Raw genomic sequence first — 14,874 nt, 5'->3', positions numbered from 1 at the left:
TGGACTATTTGAAACCTTACTGTCTCAAGCAACACTTTTGTTGTTCACCTTATTTAGCGTTGTTCTGAAGCCAGGTAAAATGAGGTGTGGTTTTGAAACCAGGGCAGTGGAAGTGCTGAGTGGAATAAATCTTCTGTAGGCACAGTGACAAAAGCAAATACATTAATCCCATATTATCATGGATATGGTAGATAAGGAGATGGCCAGTATTTCAGAGAAGTGCAAACAGCAGAATAGAGTCCTTTTATTATGTATATAATATAGACTGTGCTGTTTTGCTCTTAAAAATCAACTAGAATGCTTCAACTGCCTGTTTCAAACTTAGAATCATAGAATGGTTTAATTTGGAAAGGACCTCAAAGATCATCTAGTTCCAACTCTCTGCCATAGGCAGGGACACCTCCCACTAGAACAGGTTGCTCAAGGCCTCATCTCACCTAGCCTTGAACACCTCCAGGGAGGGAGCATCCCCAGCTTCATCCACCAGTTCCCTCACACCCATGGGTGGTTCTCAGCAGGCCCCGTGGGCTTGTTCGCGTTCAGATTCTTTAGGTGCTCACAAACATGGTCTTCAATTATAATAAGCAGATCTTCCTTCTCCCAGTCCTTACTCTTGCCCTCTGGGACTTGGACATTGTGGTTGGAGCCCTTGTCATTGAAGACTGAGGCAAAGAAGTCATTGAGCACCTCAGCCTTATCCATATTCCTTGTCACCGGTTCTCCCTCTCCCTTTTGGAAGTGTCCCACGTTCTCCCATAGTACTGAAAATATGCCTAGTCCTTCAGCACAAGGAAGGAGATCTTGTCTGTGAGGTGGAATACGATAGTTAAAAACATTACATTAATGTTTTCACATTAAGAGAAGCCTAAGTGTACCAGGATCTGCTTTTACTGCCCAACACTAAGTACACATCTGTGTAAGGATGTGGTGCAGAAAGTGAGGAGATTGGAAACTGTCTTGGATGAAGCCCATTGGAGCTTCAGAAGAGGTTGAAGGCTTTTCTTATAGATAGATGTATGTGAATTAACAGTGCCATTATCATGTAAAATAAATGAGAGCGCATAAAATTGCTTCTTCTGATTTTCCTGTGCCCATCTTACTAGATGCATATTTTGTGGGAAGAGAGCTTGCTGTTTCAGTCTCAATGCCACATCCTTACTGAGAGAGAATCCTAAAATACATACGGATTGTAAGGTCAGTAGCTTCTAAACATGTAGGTAGCATTAAAAAACCTGCTCTGGTAGATAACTACTAACAGGAATCCTCAGTCTTGATGAATAGCAGATGATATAAAGGTGTTTATGATCACGAGATGTACAGTCAGTAAAATAAGACGGAGCCTGCCATTTCCATGCAGCAGTAAGACCATACTGATTTCCAATTGGGGTAGTAGCTGCATCTTAGCATATGCTGCTGTACCATGCTTTTGCAATTCTAAGCAGCCATTGAAGTGGTGAATCCTGACTCTTTATAAAAAAAAAAAAGGGGAGGGGGGACAAACAAAAACCCAAATTTCCCCCTCCCCCCCAAAAAAAAAACCCACCAAAAAACCCACCAACCAAAAAAAAAAACCCCAAACAACCCCACAGAACTCCCAACCCTCCCAAAACAAAACCCCTAAAGCTATTGTGCTAGTTTGAAGCAGGTTAGAATGTTTTGGTGAGAAGAACTAGACTACAGGCTGTAAAAAAAGAAAACAATGGTGATGTCTACTTCGCTCACAGTCTTGCTGAGATGTATAGGAACAAGAAACAGAAACATAGATAACCACTCTCGGCATCACTCTCACTGGGGCTGCTGGCTGAGCTGCTTCTCTCTAACCTCACCCTCCATTTTGGGCCAACCCACTTTGCTTCCTAAACCTCTGGCCAAACCTCTATTCTTCTTTGGGACTGGGGTAGGGGGAAGGTGAGGGGGAGGTTGAGAGCCCCTCCTGTGGGCTCAGGTTTCTGGGAGGGCTGTTGTGTTTCTGTATTACCTTTTACCTTGTATATGTCTGTATATACTGTAAATATCTGTTTGTATGTTGTGCTAGCTGTAAATATAAGCTTCATTCATGTTTCCAGAGCCAGCTGAGTCTAGTCTGGGTGATTTCTAAGGTGGGGGTGGGGGGTGGGGAAGACCCAAACCATCACAGCTATATTGCTTATTTTTTTCTCCCCTTGATTTTAATTTTCTTTGTGTGTGTAGTCAGGTCACCAGGATTGTACCTGGTAGTTGTAAAATACAGGGACAATCAGAAGGATTTCCTTTGTGTTTCTGAAATACAAACTGCGTCAAGTGATTATGGTGAGATCAGTGGAGGTTAAAGTTAGCTTTCTAAGAATTTGTCTTTGGGTGCTTTGTCTCCTAACTGCAGGGGCTGACATCCCTAGCCCCAGGCAGCTTTTCATAACTTCCCTTAGTGCCTCTGCTCCCTACTGAAATTACTCAAATACTGATGGTTTTGTGTGTGATGATTTGGGTATTACCTGTCCCCCCCCACTTTGGAAATTACTCAATTTCTAGAGCTCAACTGACTCTAGAAATTGAATGAAGCTTTATATTTATGTCTTAGCACAATGTACAAGCAGATATTTACAGTACATACAGTTATAGACAGAAATAGACAAGGTAAATGGGAATACAGAAACACAACTCCCCTCCCAGAAACCTGAGTCCCCAGGAGGGGCTCCCAGCCATGCTTACACCTTCTCCCACCCCTCTCAACCTTACCCCAGACGTTGCCTTGTGCCCCAAGGAAGAATGGAGGTTTGGCCAGGGGGGTTAGGAGGCAGGTAGATTAATCAGAGAGATGACAGCTGAGGTTAGAGAGAGAAATGTCCAGAGCTCGGGCAGTGCCCAAAGTGCAAATACCTTGTCTGTGTTTATTCTCTTGTTATACATCTCAGCAAGCCTATGAGTGAAGTAAACATCACCATTGTTTCCCTTTCACAGCCTGTGATCTAATCCTTCTTACCAAAACATCCTAGCTAGCTTCAAACTAGTACAGTGTGTTGCTATCAGTTAACTCTGCAAGACACAGCACATGCTGTAGCTGCTTCCAAGATGCATATTTGGTGGTTAGCCGATCTTCAGGTTAAAGGAAGAGTAATGAGGCAATCCTGAAGTCTTTTCTTCAGGGACAACTGATGTCAGTGCTGAGTCTGGAGGGAAAAAACAACTAACAAAGACTGACCAACCAAAAAAAACCCGTCTCAAACCCAAAACTAGCCAACAAACAAAAAATCCAACAAAACAAATGAAACCAAACAAAGTAGCCAGCTCTTATTTTTGAGATGCTACTCTTCTGGCATGTTTTAGCCAAATGAGCACACAAAGGAAGAAGTTCTGGGAGCAGAGCCGGAGGACAGGCTGACAGGGATCCTCATGTGAGTCTTGTTTCTTCAAGCACTCAAAATTATGTCCATCACCTAATCTCCAAAAACTAGTGAGGAGGGATCTTTAGTGACCTAATTGACTTTGAGCTTAGCCTTGTTGTGACCAGTTTGGACAAGTGATGAGTGGAAATGACTTCAATTTGCACCAGAGGAGGTTTAGATTGAATATTAGAAGAAACTTCTTTCCTAAGAGGTTTTTCAAGCTCTCAAATAGGCTTTCCAGGGAGGTGATTGAATCCCTATCCCTAGAGATGTTTAGACATGGTGCTAAGGCATATGGTGTAGCACCAGACCTCGTGCAGTTAGGTGATGGTTGGATTTAATCATCTTTTTCAACTGAAACAGTTTTTCAATTCTATGATTCTGTGATCTAAGTGAGACTGTAGGATGCCCTTGAATGTTTGAGATCTTGACTGGCTTTTGTAAAAATCCATTGCATAAGGCTTTCTGTGCTTTTCAGCCAACAGTTCAGTGTTTTGTATTGTCTAAAATGTCTGTGCTATAAAGTAAATTAACTACATTAATGTCATAGTATGGAGCATCTTGACAGCCTGAAGTCAGATAGGAACACTTGTGCTTAGCATTAAAACAGAGGCAGTTTGTGGGTTTTGTGAGATCCCAATCTGGGACCATCCAGACTATTGCATCAACTCTGTTTTTAAAGATGGAGGAAGCACTTTGTACTCTGAAGGATGCTTTTAAATTTTCATACATTTATCCAGATTCTTGCCATGTTTGCAGAAATACTAATTGCCATTCTGAATTGAGTGCATGCCAAATTACAGGCCACTTACAAAAGCATTTTTGCTTCTTACAGAGCATGAAAGAAGTTTTCCTTTACTTTAAACCCAAAAGGCATTCAGAAACTTCACTGGTTTTCAACTCATCACTTTGTAATGTGGAGCTGTGATCATCTTGACCTTTTTTTGACTAGAAGACTCCAGAAAGGAGGAGTTGAAGCTTTTGTAGTAACATGAGATCCTGATATTGAAGGAAGGAAACTTTCATACAGTTCAAATGCAGATTTTATTTTGTTTGGGTTTTTTTAAGGAGAGGGAATGAGGTGACTGTAGAAAAACTGTAGCTCAGATAAGCTAGAGAGTCTTCAGATTCAGGATTATTTTTGAATGAGCTAATTGTCTGGTGAAGGTTTTAAGTCAAAATACCGTGCTGACCTTTTGGTACTTTTACTGCTTATTTGTGCCTTGAGTTTGAACTGAATCTGAAGGAGGTATGATCTTTTTTTTCTTCAGAGATTTCTGACATGACTTTGTTTTAGCAACTTCTGTAACTTCATAGTTTTGTGACTCACCTTGAATGTTTTGCCAAATAGATGGTACAAAATTAACTTAAGGGGAGGAACAGAGGAAGAGGCATAAATCTATATATGGAACTGAGTCATGAGTTAAGAAAGTGAGATGTGCTTTTTAAAAGGACATTCTACTGTGCCTTGTAAGATTTCTGTGTTTCTCTACATATTAAATTAATACCAGGTTTTCACCTTTGCTTGTGAAGACATCTGCTACCTTTCCTGCAGGTGTCACCTCTCATTTCGAGGCCGTTCTTTACTGAGCTTTACTCTGAAAGAAATAGCAAGCAGAACAAACTATCACTTTTTGCTTCACATAAAACATTTAGACATTCTGTCCTTACAGTGTAGTATCCAATACCTGTTGCTAGTAGAGACTTTACTCTAATACTTGCTATTTTTTTACTTCTGCTGCTATAAAAGCAAGAGTCTGGCAATTCCTCTTCATGGAGGTGAAGGGATAAATCAAACCCACCATATTAATGTCTCTTAACTTGGCAGACAATTTTAAGATAAGCATTTTTGATAATACCAGAGAAGACATGAACAGGTGCTTCTTCTAGAGTAGGTTTAATGTACTTGCAGTGAGGAATGTATCCCTAAACTGCTTCTTTTGTCTCAGCCAGCTCTTCATGATGACTTACCATCTACAGGATGCAGTTGTAGAATTCCGGTGGTACTTGTGGTAATGATTTACCTTTCGGGAAACAAAGGTTAACAAACTTCAGGCTTTTGAAATGTGTGTCATTCTGAAATGTGTGTCTAGAAAATTAGACTTGCCTGAAGTAGGAAAATGAAGCACGCACTGCTTGCATCTTTAATGCTTCAGGCCTCTGGGCAGGGTTTCTGCTGCGCTGTTTGATTTCCTTTATGAACTGTCTTGCTAACTGCACTGCAGCCAGCTTGAGAAGGCAGTGTTTGAGGTGGTTGCTGTGAGAATGCAGTGAGTTTCTCATTACTTGAAATAGTTTGAGAGGAAAAGTGCACATTTTAAGTTTTCTATTGTGCATTTTCCTAATCAGTTCAGCCATTCTTACTGGGCCATAAAATTAAACATCTCTTCATTAAAAATGTGGTGATTCACTTCTTGGAGAATGCACCATTGACTTATCCAATCTAAAAATGCCAGACAGATCCAGGGCAGCTTCCAGATAGACCAGTTATGTGCTGACACATCCAAAGCTTCTGGCTTTAGACCGTCTCATGGGTAGACTGCTATTTTTGTCTTTCTTTTCCCCCTTTTTTAAGGCATGCTCTTGATACAGAGAGATTGTTGCTCTAAGCAGAAACTGTTTGTGCTAGGACAGAGTGTTGCAGCATGGAGCAACTTGCAAAAGGAGCAAGCAAAAACAGCAGACACTGCAGGGTGGAAGGAAAGAAGAAAAAATCATATTGAAGGTGTCCTTAGTATGTGGAAGAAATATTTGCTTGCCTATCACCTGAGCTAAACCATTCTATAAGTTTAGATTCTTGTAGAAATATCCCATGCCAAGAATAATTTTAGATTCTCTTAGAAATATCCCATGACAAGAACAATTAGTTTACAGCAAACTGGGAGTTAATTTTATACTTTTAAAATAAGTTTACATGGAGTGCATCAAAATGTTTTGATTCCAGTGGTGGTTTGTTGGTTTATTGTGAAATAATTAAAAGGGTCCTGATGGCTTAAGGTGCTTTGCTTAAAGCAAGACCTTAAGGCAGTATTTTAATATATGAGGTCACCATTATCTTAAACTGCAGAGTATCTCTTACAGTGGATTTTTTTTTCCTTTCCCCTGTTCTTGTCTTTGCTCTCTGTAGTTCAGGCCATGTGATTAGCCCCTTGCCAGTGAAGACTGGGGCAAAAAAGTTGAGTACCTCAGCTTTCTCCTTATCCCAGGGGACCAGGTCCCCTTTTTCTTTCCTAAGAGGGCTAACCTCTTCCCTAGTCTTTAATCATTGACATACCTAAAGAAGCTTTTCTTGTTTCCCTTGATGTCTTTGGGCAGAATTAATTCTATCTGGGCTGTAGCTTTCCTGACCTGGTTTCTGGCTACTCAGCTTCTCTCCAGCTTCTGTTCTTGGTTCCACCCTCTATTGGCCCTGCCTCTTGTGTGTGAGAGTGTCCAGGAGCACCTTTTTCATCCATGCAGGCCACCTGGCATTTTTGGCTGCCTTCCTTTGTGTTGGAACACATCACTCCTGGGCTTGGAGAATGTAACCCTCTATTATTAACCAGTTTTCTTGTTTCCCTAAAGATCTTGAACTCTACCATTTTGTGGTCATATCTTCTGCTGCTACAGAGAAGAGCTGTGGCAGAGAAGTTTTCTTGGCTGGCATATAGGAGATCAGTGCTTCAGGAGGAGGAAGCAGTATAACTGGTTTGGTACAAAGCTGTTTATCAGGACTAGAGCTAGCATGACTGGTATGGCTCACTTGGGAGTAGGCACAGGGAAAAATGGCTCTGATATGTGTCACTGCCATTTCCAAGGGCTTACAGGAGGCACCCAACCTCATTTACAGCTATTGTGAAGGTAAAACATCTCATCTGTGAGGCTTAGTGCTTTCAGTATTCCTCATGATGCAACAGCTTTGCGAGTCTTCCATGTGGGGCATGAATGTGTGGGCTTTGCATGGCTCAGCTCAGTTAAATGTGGTTCTGTATAGTATGACTTAAAACTGTTGGCTTACTAGAGGCTCTGGTGGGCTGCACTGCAAAATATCTATAGACTGCAGGGTCTCTGCTAGTGTACTCCTTCCTTGTTTGGTTTCTAAATAGCTTGGAGCCACATCCTTACCTTCAAAACTGACAGGAATCTGGTGGCCTCATTTGCTTATGCATTATGTTAGGATGTGGTTTCATGGCAGATTTTGGCTATGTGCGAAGCAGCAAGTGGTGAGAGGCAAGCTGAGTGTATCCACAGGGAGAACTGCTGGTGTTAGGGACCTGACTTCATATGGTATGTGTTGGACATATTAATATCATTGTAGGTCTAGTCTCATCCCATGAACTTGATGCTTATTAAAGATTGGAATCAAAGAATCAGTTCGGTTGAAAAAGACATTTTAAGATCATCAAGTCCAACCCTTATCTAACTCTACCAGGTCTGGTGCTAAACCATATCATGTAGCACCACATCTGTCTTTAAACAGCTCCAGGGATTTAACCACCTGCCTGGAAAGCCTATTCCAGAGATTGAGATTCTTTTCAGTCAAGAAGTTTCTTGCAGTTTCTAATCTAAACCTTCCCTGGTGCAACTTGAAGCTGTTTCCTCCTGTTGCTTGTTACTAGGGAGAAGAGACCAGTATCCACCTGGTTCCAACCTCCTGTCAGGTAGTTGTAGAGAGTGAGGTCTCCCCTGAGCCTTTTCTCCACATGAAACAACGTCAGATCCCTCAGACTCTCCTGTCCCATCACCAGTGTTGTTGCCCTTGTCTGCATTCACTCCAGCACCTTAATGTCTCTCTTGTAATGAGGCTCTTTTGCAACAGATGGGCAAGTATTTAAATACCTTGCTGTGCTTCTCTGAGTAAAGTTAATTAAAGCTTGCTTTCATCTTCATACAAACCCAGATGAATCTGAAGGAAGGTGCTTTATGTGTATCTGCAAATTAAGTTGTATGAGAATATCACTGTCAGTTGTACACTTTCTGGCCATATTTCTGTAATTAAACCTGCAAAAATACTGTTTTGTGTAATCAGTTTTGAGCAGATACAATAGTTAAAGCAAGCATAAGAATTAAAATACCACACATGCACAGTTTGAATCTTCCTCCCTCCTTGGCCCCAAATATGAATTGAGTAATAAACGTGTGCCCTGTGGGCAGTGATTCATTATTGGTTAATCTTGGGCTGGAACTTGGCAGGGGGAAAAAAACAAACCACTGCTAGGAATTTGTTCCACCACGTGCACAAAGCCTACCTACCAAAACACCACCAGTGTCATATTTATAACTTTGCTTTATTCTAGTAAGTGACTGCCCAGAGCCTTTCGCCTCTCCTGAATGACTGAGAACATGACAGGTCACAACTGAGTGTTGCTGCAAGGGAAAGAGCTTGTTCCTGGCTTTTGTTGTTAGCTCTTTTTGGACATGAATGGCTTTCAAGTTGCATTCACTGTGTGTGGTTTTTCTTTTTTCTTTAACTCTTTTTAGTGGACTATATTGTGGAATATGACTATGATGCAGTGCATGATGATGAGTTGACCATCCGAGTTGGGGAAGTCATCAGGAATGTGAAAAAACTTGAAGAAGAAGGATGGTTAGAAGGGGAGCTAAATGGCAAGAGGGGCATGTTCCCTGACAATTTTGTGAAGGTGAGTTTTTCCCAATTGCCTTTATTTTACTGTGGTCATGCAGCAGGCAGGTTGTTATAGATGTGATTACAAATGCAACTGATGCATACTCTAACAAGCCTTTTTTTTTTGACAGGAAGATCTTTTAGGTTATTACTCTTTTTTTGTACACTTTTGAAGGCATTTTTTGTTTTAATTCTCCTATTCACATTAGCATTTCTTTTGGTCTGTACCCTTGCACTATGTGTTTTGCCTCCTTCCTACTGGTGCTGTGCACTAACAATTTTCTAGCCATAGTTACTTTATCTAGTGTGATGAACTGGTTGAAAAATGACACCACGGAAAACTCTCAAACCTGCTGCTGCACTAGGCATCAAGTCATGAGCTGGGATCAAGGGGAGGGCTATGATGATAATCAGAAGGCTGGAGCATGTCTCTGATGAAGAAAGGCAGAATGAGTTGGAGTTGGTCAGCCTGGAGAAGCAAAGGTGTGCTAGTTTGAAGCTAGCTAGAATGTTTTGGTGAGAACTAGATTACAGGCTGTGAAAGGAAGACAAGACTGATGTCTTACTCACTCATAGGCTTGCTGAGAGGTGTAAGAACAAGAATCCAAACATAGATAAGGGAGTTGCATCTGTTTTTTCTGCTGGGGAGCTTGGAGCTGCATTTTTTTTCTCTCTGGTCTCTTTGCCATTTCTCTGATTAGTCCACTTTGCTTCCTAACTCCTGGCTGAACCTCCATTCTTCCTTGGGACTGAGGTAAGGTTGAGAGGGATGGGAGAAGGTGTAAGGGTGGTTGGTAGCCCCTCCTGGGGACTCAAGTTTCTGAGAGGGCAGTTGTGTTTCTGTATTCCCTTTTCCCTTGTCTATTTCTGTCTATACTGTAAATATCTGCTTGTATATTGAGCTAAGATGTAAATATGAGATTCATTCAAATTTCCAGACCAACTGAGTCTATTCAGGGTGATTTTCCAAAGTGTGGGGGGGCAGGAAACACTCAAACCATCACAAAAGGCTTCAGTGAGACCTTTGAGCAACCTTCCAGTATTTGAAGAGGGCCTTCAGGATGGCTGGAGAGGAACTTTGGACAAAGGCATGTAGTGATAGGATGAGGGTTAATTGTTTCAAACTGGAAGAAGCTAGATTGAGATTAGATATTGGGAAGAAACTCTTCTCCATGAGGGTGGTGAGGCACCAGAACAGGTTGCCTGGAGTAGTTGTGGAGGCTGCAACCCTGGAAATGCTCATAGACAGGTAGACTGGGGCCTTAAGCAACCTGGCCTAGTAGAAGGTATCCCTACCTATGGCAAGGAGGTTTGACATAGATGATCTTTAAGGTCACTTCCAAAGCACACCGTTCTGTGACAGTGGGGTCACAGCTCATCCATCCTCAGGCACTGAGATGTGGTTGCCTTGGCTTGGATTTAAGTGCTTTGGTTGAAGAAGGAATTCTGTCCTATACTCGACTCCTTACTGCTGCCACTGCTTTTCTTGACTGCAAAGGGACAGGTCAGGGAATGTCTCTAGCTAATCAAGTTGTCTTTTGGCTTAATTGGTTTCCTAACTTAGCCCCTCATTTGTCAGGAGTCACTATCTCACACCCTTCGCATTTCAGTAAAGTGCTTCAGTGTGCTGTAGCACTGTCATGTCCTTGGGTGGATTTCTTCTGGCATCTCAGTCTTGATCAGTGTTATGTGACTGCAGGTTGTAGTCCTCTTCTGTCGTCAGATGCTCCTTCTCAAGCCCTTAATTTTACCTCTTAGTGTTTGTTCTGTGATTGTGTCATCTTCATTTCAATTGAAGGTCTTGTTTTTACCTTTCCTGTTTTCTCTGCAAACTTTCTAAATGTAATGTTGAGGATACAGCTGTTTATTAGTTACTTACAGTGAAGGAGTCTGCAAAAGCAGCTAGATATGATGTTTCCCCTGTCATTTCTGAATTTCAGAGCTTGCTGAGCTGCAGACATTTTCATCTAAATTATGCAAGTGTTATGTGCATGTTGTGCTTTGCTAACATTTTAGTGGCTTTCAAGGATTCTGTAGTGTAACTTCTGCAGATACAGGAGGACAGCTATTCCTGTCTGTGATGATTTGGGTGTTCCCTGCCCCCCCCACACTTTGGAAATCACCCAGACTAGACTCAGCCAGCTCTGGAAATTTGAATGAAGCTTATATTTACAGCTAGCACAATATACAAGCAGGTATTTACAGTATCTACAGTTATAGACAGAAATAGACAAGGTAGAAGGTAATACAGAAACACAACAGCCCTCCCAGAAACCTGAGTCCCCAGGAGGGGCTCCCAACCGCTCCATCACCTTCCCCCTACCCCTCTCAACCTTACCCCAGTCCTGAGGAAGAATGGAGGTTCAGCCAGGGAGGTTAGGAAGCAAAGTGGGTTAGAAAAAAAAACAACAGAAGGTGAGGTTAGAGATGCAGCTCAGCCAGTTCCCCAGAAGAATTGAGAGTGGTTATCTATGTTTTTATTTCTTGTTCTTATACATCTCAGCAAGCCTATGAGGGAAGCAGACATCACCATTGTTTTCCTTTCACAGTCTGTAATCTAGTTCTTCTCGCCAAAACATCCTGGCTAGCTTCAAACTAGCACACTGTCTCTTTTAAGTGAAATTAATTCTTTGCACAACATTTCTCTAGAATTATAGAATGGATTGTTGATATTTTTTCCCTAGTCATCTAGGGGGGAAAAAAAGCCCAAACTGAAAACAAGATGATGCATTTTTGATTTACTTTTAAAACTTGTGGGAATAATCCAGTTGTCCTTAGAAAGGACCATTTACCAAGGAAAAGTTTGTGTAAATGCCTTTCACCTGTTCTAATATTTAAAGTAGTTTCCAGTTTAGTTGAAAATTAATTTTGGGTTTTTAGTCCTGTATAAATACTAATTTTGTTTTGTATTGTACTGATGATGCACTTAAGTAGCACTAAAGTGCAATATAGGGAGAAAGCATCAGATGTGACTCCTTGGTTCTTGTGTCATCAAGACTGTGTTTCTGTGGAGCAGTAAAGGGATGTGGCTTGTTTCCATGTTAAGTACTAAGTTTGCTGAATGCTTGCTTGCTTTCTGCACCTGTGGATTTTATAAACTTAATTTAATCTCATTTCCATCCTGAACAATCTTCATGCATTTCAGCTCCACTTATTTTTGACTAGGCAGCTGTTCAGTCAGTATGTGTATGCCACAGGTAGACATTCTAAATTACAGGGGACAGTCAGTTTTCTAGAAGATATGGAACTTTGGAGGAGTGGAAAGGATGTTGTGTAGAAGAAGACTATCTCTTTGGTTTCATGATAGCTTGCCTTCTTGGTGTTGGAGTTGAGTGCAGTTGTGATGCTGATTTTGGGAGCTTGTAAGATAGTATGCATAGTCTGAAAGGCAGTGGTGCAGTGATGAGATGGTGGGAAAATGTTTATTATTGAGGAAGCCATTGTGGCCAGTTTGATTACAGTTTCTCCTTAAAACTTAATTTACATGTAGCAATAGTTTGAGAGACTATTCCTGAGAAAGCTGTTGCAGAAAAGTATGGGTTATTTCTTTTTCTTGCCTTCCCCACTCAACTCTTTACTGCTACAGCAGCAGATTGTGATAGTACAGGATCTACAAAACACTTGTATGACTGGACTGCTGCAGATACCAACTCTTGGCAGCTAAAATGCTCCTGCTTGGCCTGGTGTAGTGTTAACACCTGGAAGGTGTGAGTGAACTACAAGAGAAAGGTGGAAACAAGCTGAAGCAGGGTTGTACTTTGGCCTTGAGAACAAGGAAGGTCCCTTAAGAAAGAGATTTAATCTTCTGCTGCCTCACCCAGTAGAGCACCACCAGGTCATAGTGACTTGGAATCATAGACTTGCTTCAGTTGGAAAAGATCTGGAAGATCACTGAGTCCAGTTGTTGTCTAGCTCTACCAAGTCAGGTGCTAAGCGACGTCGCTTAGTACCGCATCTCTGTCTTTCGAAGACCTCCAGGGATCATGATTTCAATCCCTTCCCTAGGGAGCACATTCCAGTGTTTGAGAACCCTTTCAATGAAGAAGTTTCTTCTAATCTCCAATCTAAACCTCCCCTCCTGCAATTTGAGGACACTTCCTCCCATCCTATCACTTATTCCCAGGGAGAACAGACCCAGCACCCACTTTGCCACAACCTCCTTCAGGTAGTTGTGGAGAGCAAGAAGGTCTCCCCTCAGCTTCCTTTTCTCCAGACTAAACAACTCGAGTTCCCTTAGCTGCTCCTCACAAAGCCTTCAGCAGCTTTGTTGCCCTTCTTTGGACCCAGTCCAGCACCTCAATGTCTTTCTTGTAACAAGTGCCCAGAAACTGAGCACCGTACTCTAGGTGTGGTCTCACCAATACTGAGTACAAAAGGGCAGTCACTTCCCTTGTTTTGCTTGTCACACATTGCTGATAGAGGCCAGGATGCTCTTGACCTGTTGGATGACCTTGGGCATGTTGCTGGCTCACATTGAGCTGAGTGTCAGTGAGCACTTGCAGATCTTTTTCTACCGGGCAGCTTTCCAGCTGCTATTCCCAAAGCCTGTAGTGTTGCTCGGGGTTGTTGTGACCCAAGTGTGGGACGTGGCACTTTGAATCACATACAAATGGCATTGGCCCATTGATCTGGCCTGTCCAGGTTCCTCTGTAAAGCTTTCCTGCCCTGAAGTGAATCAGCCCTCCTGCCTAGCATAGTGCCAGCTTAAGGAGGTCATGTTCAATCCCCTTGTCTGGGTTGCTGACAGAGATATTAAAAAGAACTGACCCCAGTACTGAGCCCTGAGGTACACCACTTGCAAGCAGCTTCTGTGTCCTCTGAGCTTTTTATGGGAAGAGATGTCATGGTGCTTTAAATTGCAACCCCTTTACAGCTACTGCAAAGTGCTTGAGAAATGTGACAAACTGATTGGGAGGGGTAATGACAGGAAGGATGTTGAAGAGGGACAAATACTGTGAACTTGTCACGACCCACACAGAAGGGAAAAGCTGGAGGCCTGGACTGTGCAGTGGGGAGGAAACAGCTGGGAGTACAGAGGACTTCAGGTGCATGTGGTAGATCTCCCAAGCCAAAACAGAGCAAATCCCTGTGAATGAGACCAAGGGTTGCACCACATTTGACAAATTTGGCTGCAGATTTTGGGACTGTACTTCAATATTTGTTCTTTCTTAAAAAGTTCTTATTCTCCTATTATGAGTGCAATTGCATGCATTAGATGGAGATCCATCCTGAATTCATTATCTGGAAGAATGGAGGGGGTAGTATTTTGGTGCTATATATGCTGGTTTGTTAAGAATTAAACTGAGACCAAGGTATAACCTCTCCATGGAGAATTTGGATGGTAAGTTATCATCTGTGCTGCTTTGAGAAAGGATTAGCACTTGAAACTGTGCACATGTGATCTACTGGATTTGCTCTAAAATGTTTTAAAACATAATAAATGCATGACAGTGAAAACTGAGTGTAGATAGATGCTTTCTTTTTTTAAAAGTAGATGATTTAGAGAAGGTAAATGATTTATTTTAAAAGAGACCCCTAATTTTCATCAAACAACTGCAGGCAAATTAGGGGGGGTGGGGAGGAGTGCTAACTCCAAGTAGTTTGGGTTTTTCACTTTTTTTGGGTTTGTCTCTATGTCATCCTGTCCAGGGGCAGGAAAAGAGCTTGTTGCCTTGGTGGCAGCAGCAAACTGTCCTTGACTGGCAGGCAGCATGGCTGCTTCTTGCCTGTTGGAAGGACAACCAAGGTGTCAGCAAGAGGATTATGGCTGCATGGCCACTTGCATGTAGTGCATGCCCCAGTGTCCCGGTCTGAGTTGAAGCAAAGCTGTTTCCATTCAGTGGTTTTTACTTTTCAGCTCAGTCTCTTTTAAAGGACTGCCCTTTCTGAAGTTAGCAGCATGTTTTT

At 42.1% G+C, this 14,874-nt stretch overlaps 1 protein-coding gene across 1 annotated transcript in view; it reads left to right on the top strand.

Moving 5' to 3' along the window:
* The window catches only part of CD2AP (CD2 associated protein), a 72,287-nt gene that overhangs the window by 10,786 nt on the left and 46,627 nt on the right, over positions 1-14,874 (top strand). Inside the window, exon 2 of the mRNA XM_064146760.1 lies at positions 8,823-8,983. Within this exon, the coding sequence (XP_064002830.1) occupies positions 8,823-8,983 (161 nt within the window). The remainder of the gene's footprint in view (positions 1-8,822; positions 8,984-14,874) is intronic.

The sequence above is a fragment of the Pogoniulus pusillus genome, chromosome 7 (genome assembly GCF_015220805.1).
Source record: "Pogoniulus pusillus isolate bPogPus1 chromosome 7, bPogPus1.pri, whole genome shotgun sequence".
NCBI lineage: Eukaryota > Metazoa > Chordata > Aves > Piciformes > Lybiidae > Pogoniulus > Pogoniulus pusillus.
This window is presented reverse-complemented; position numbering and strand designations above follow the sequence as displayed.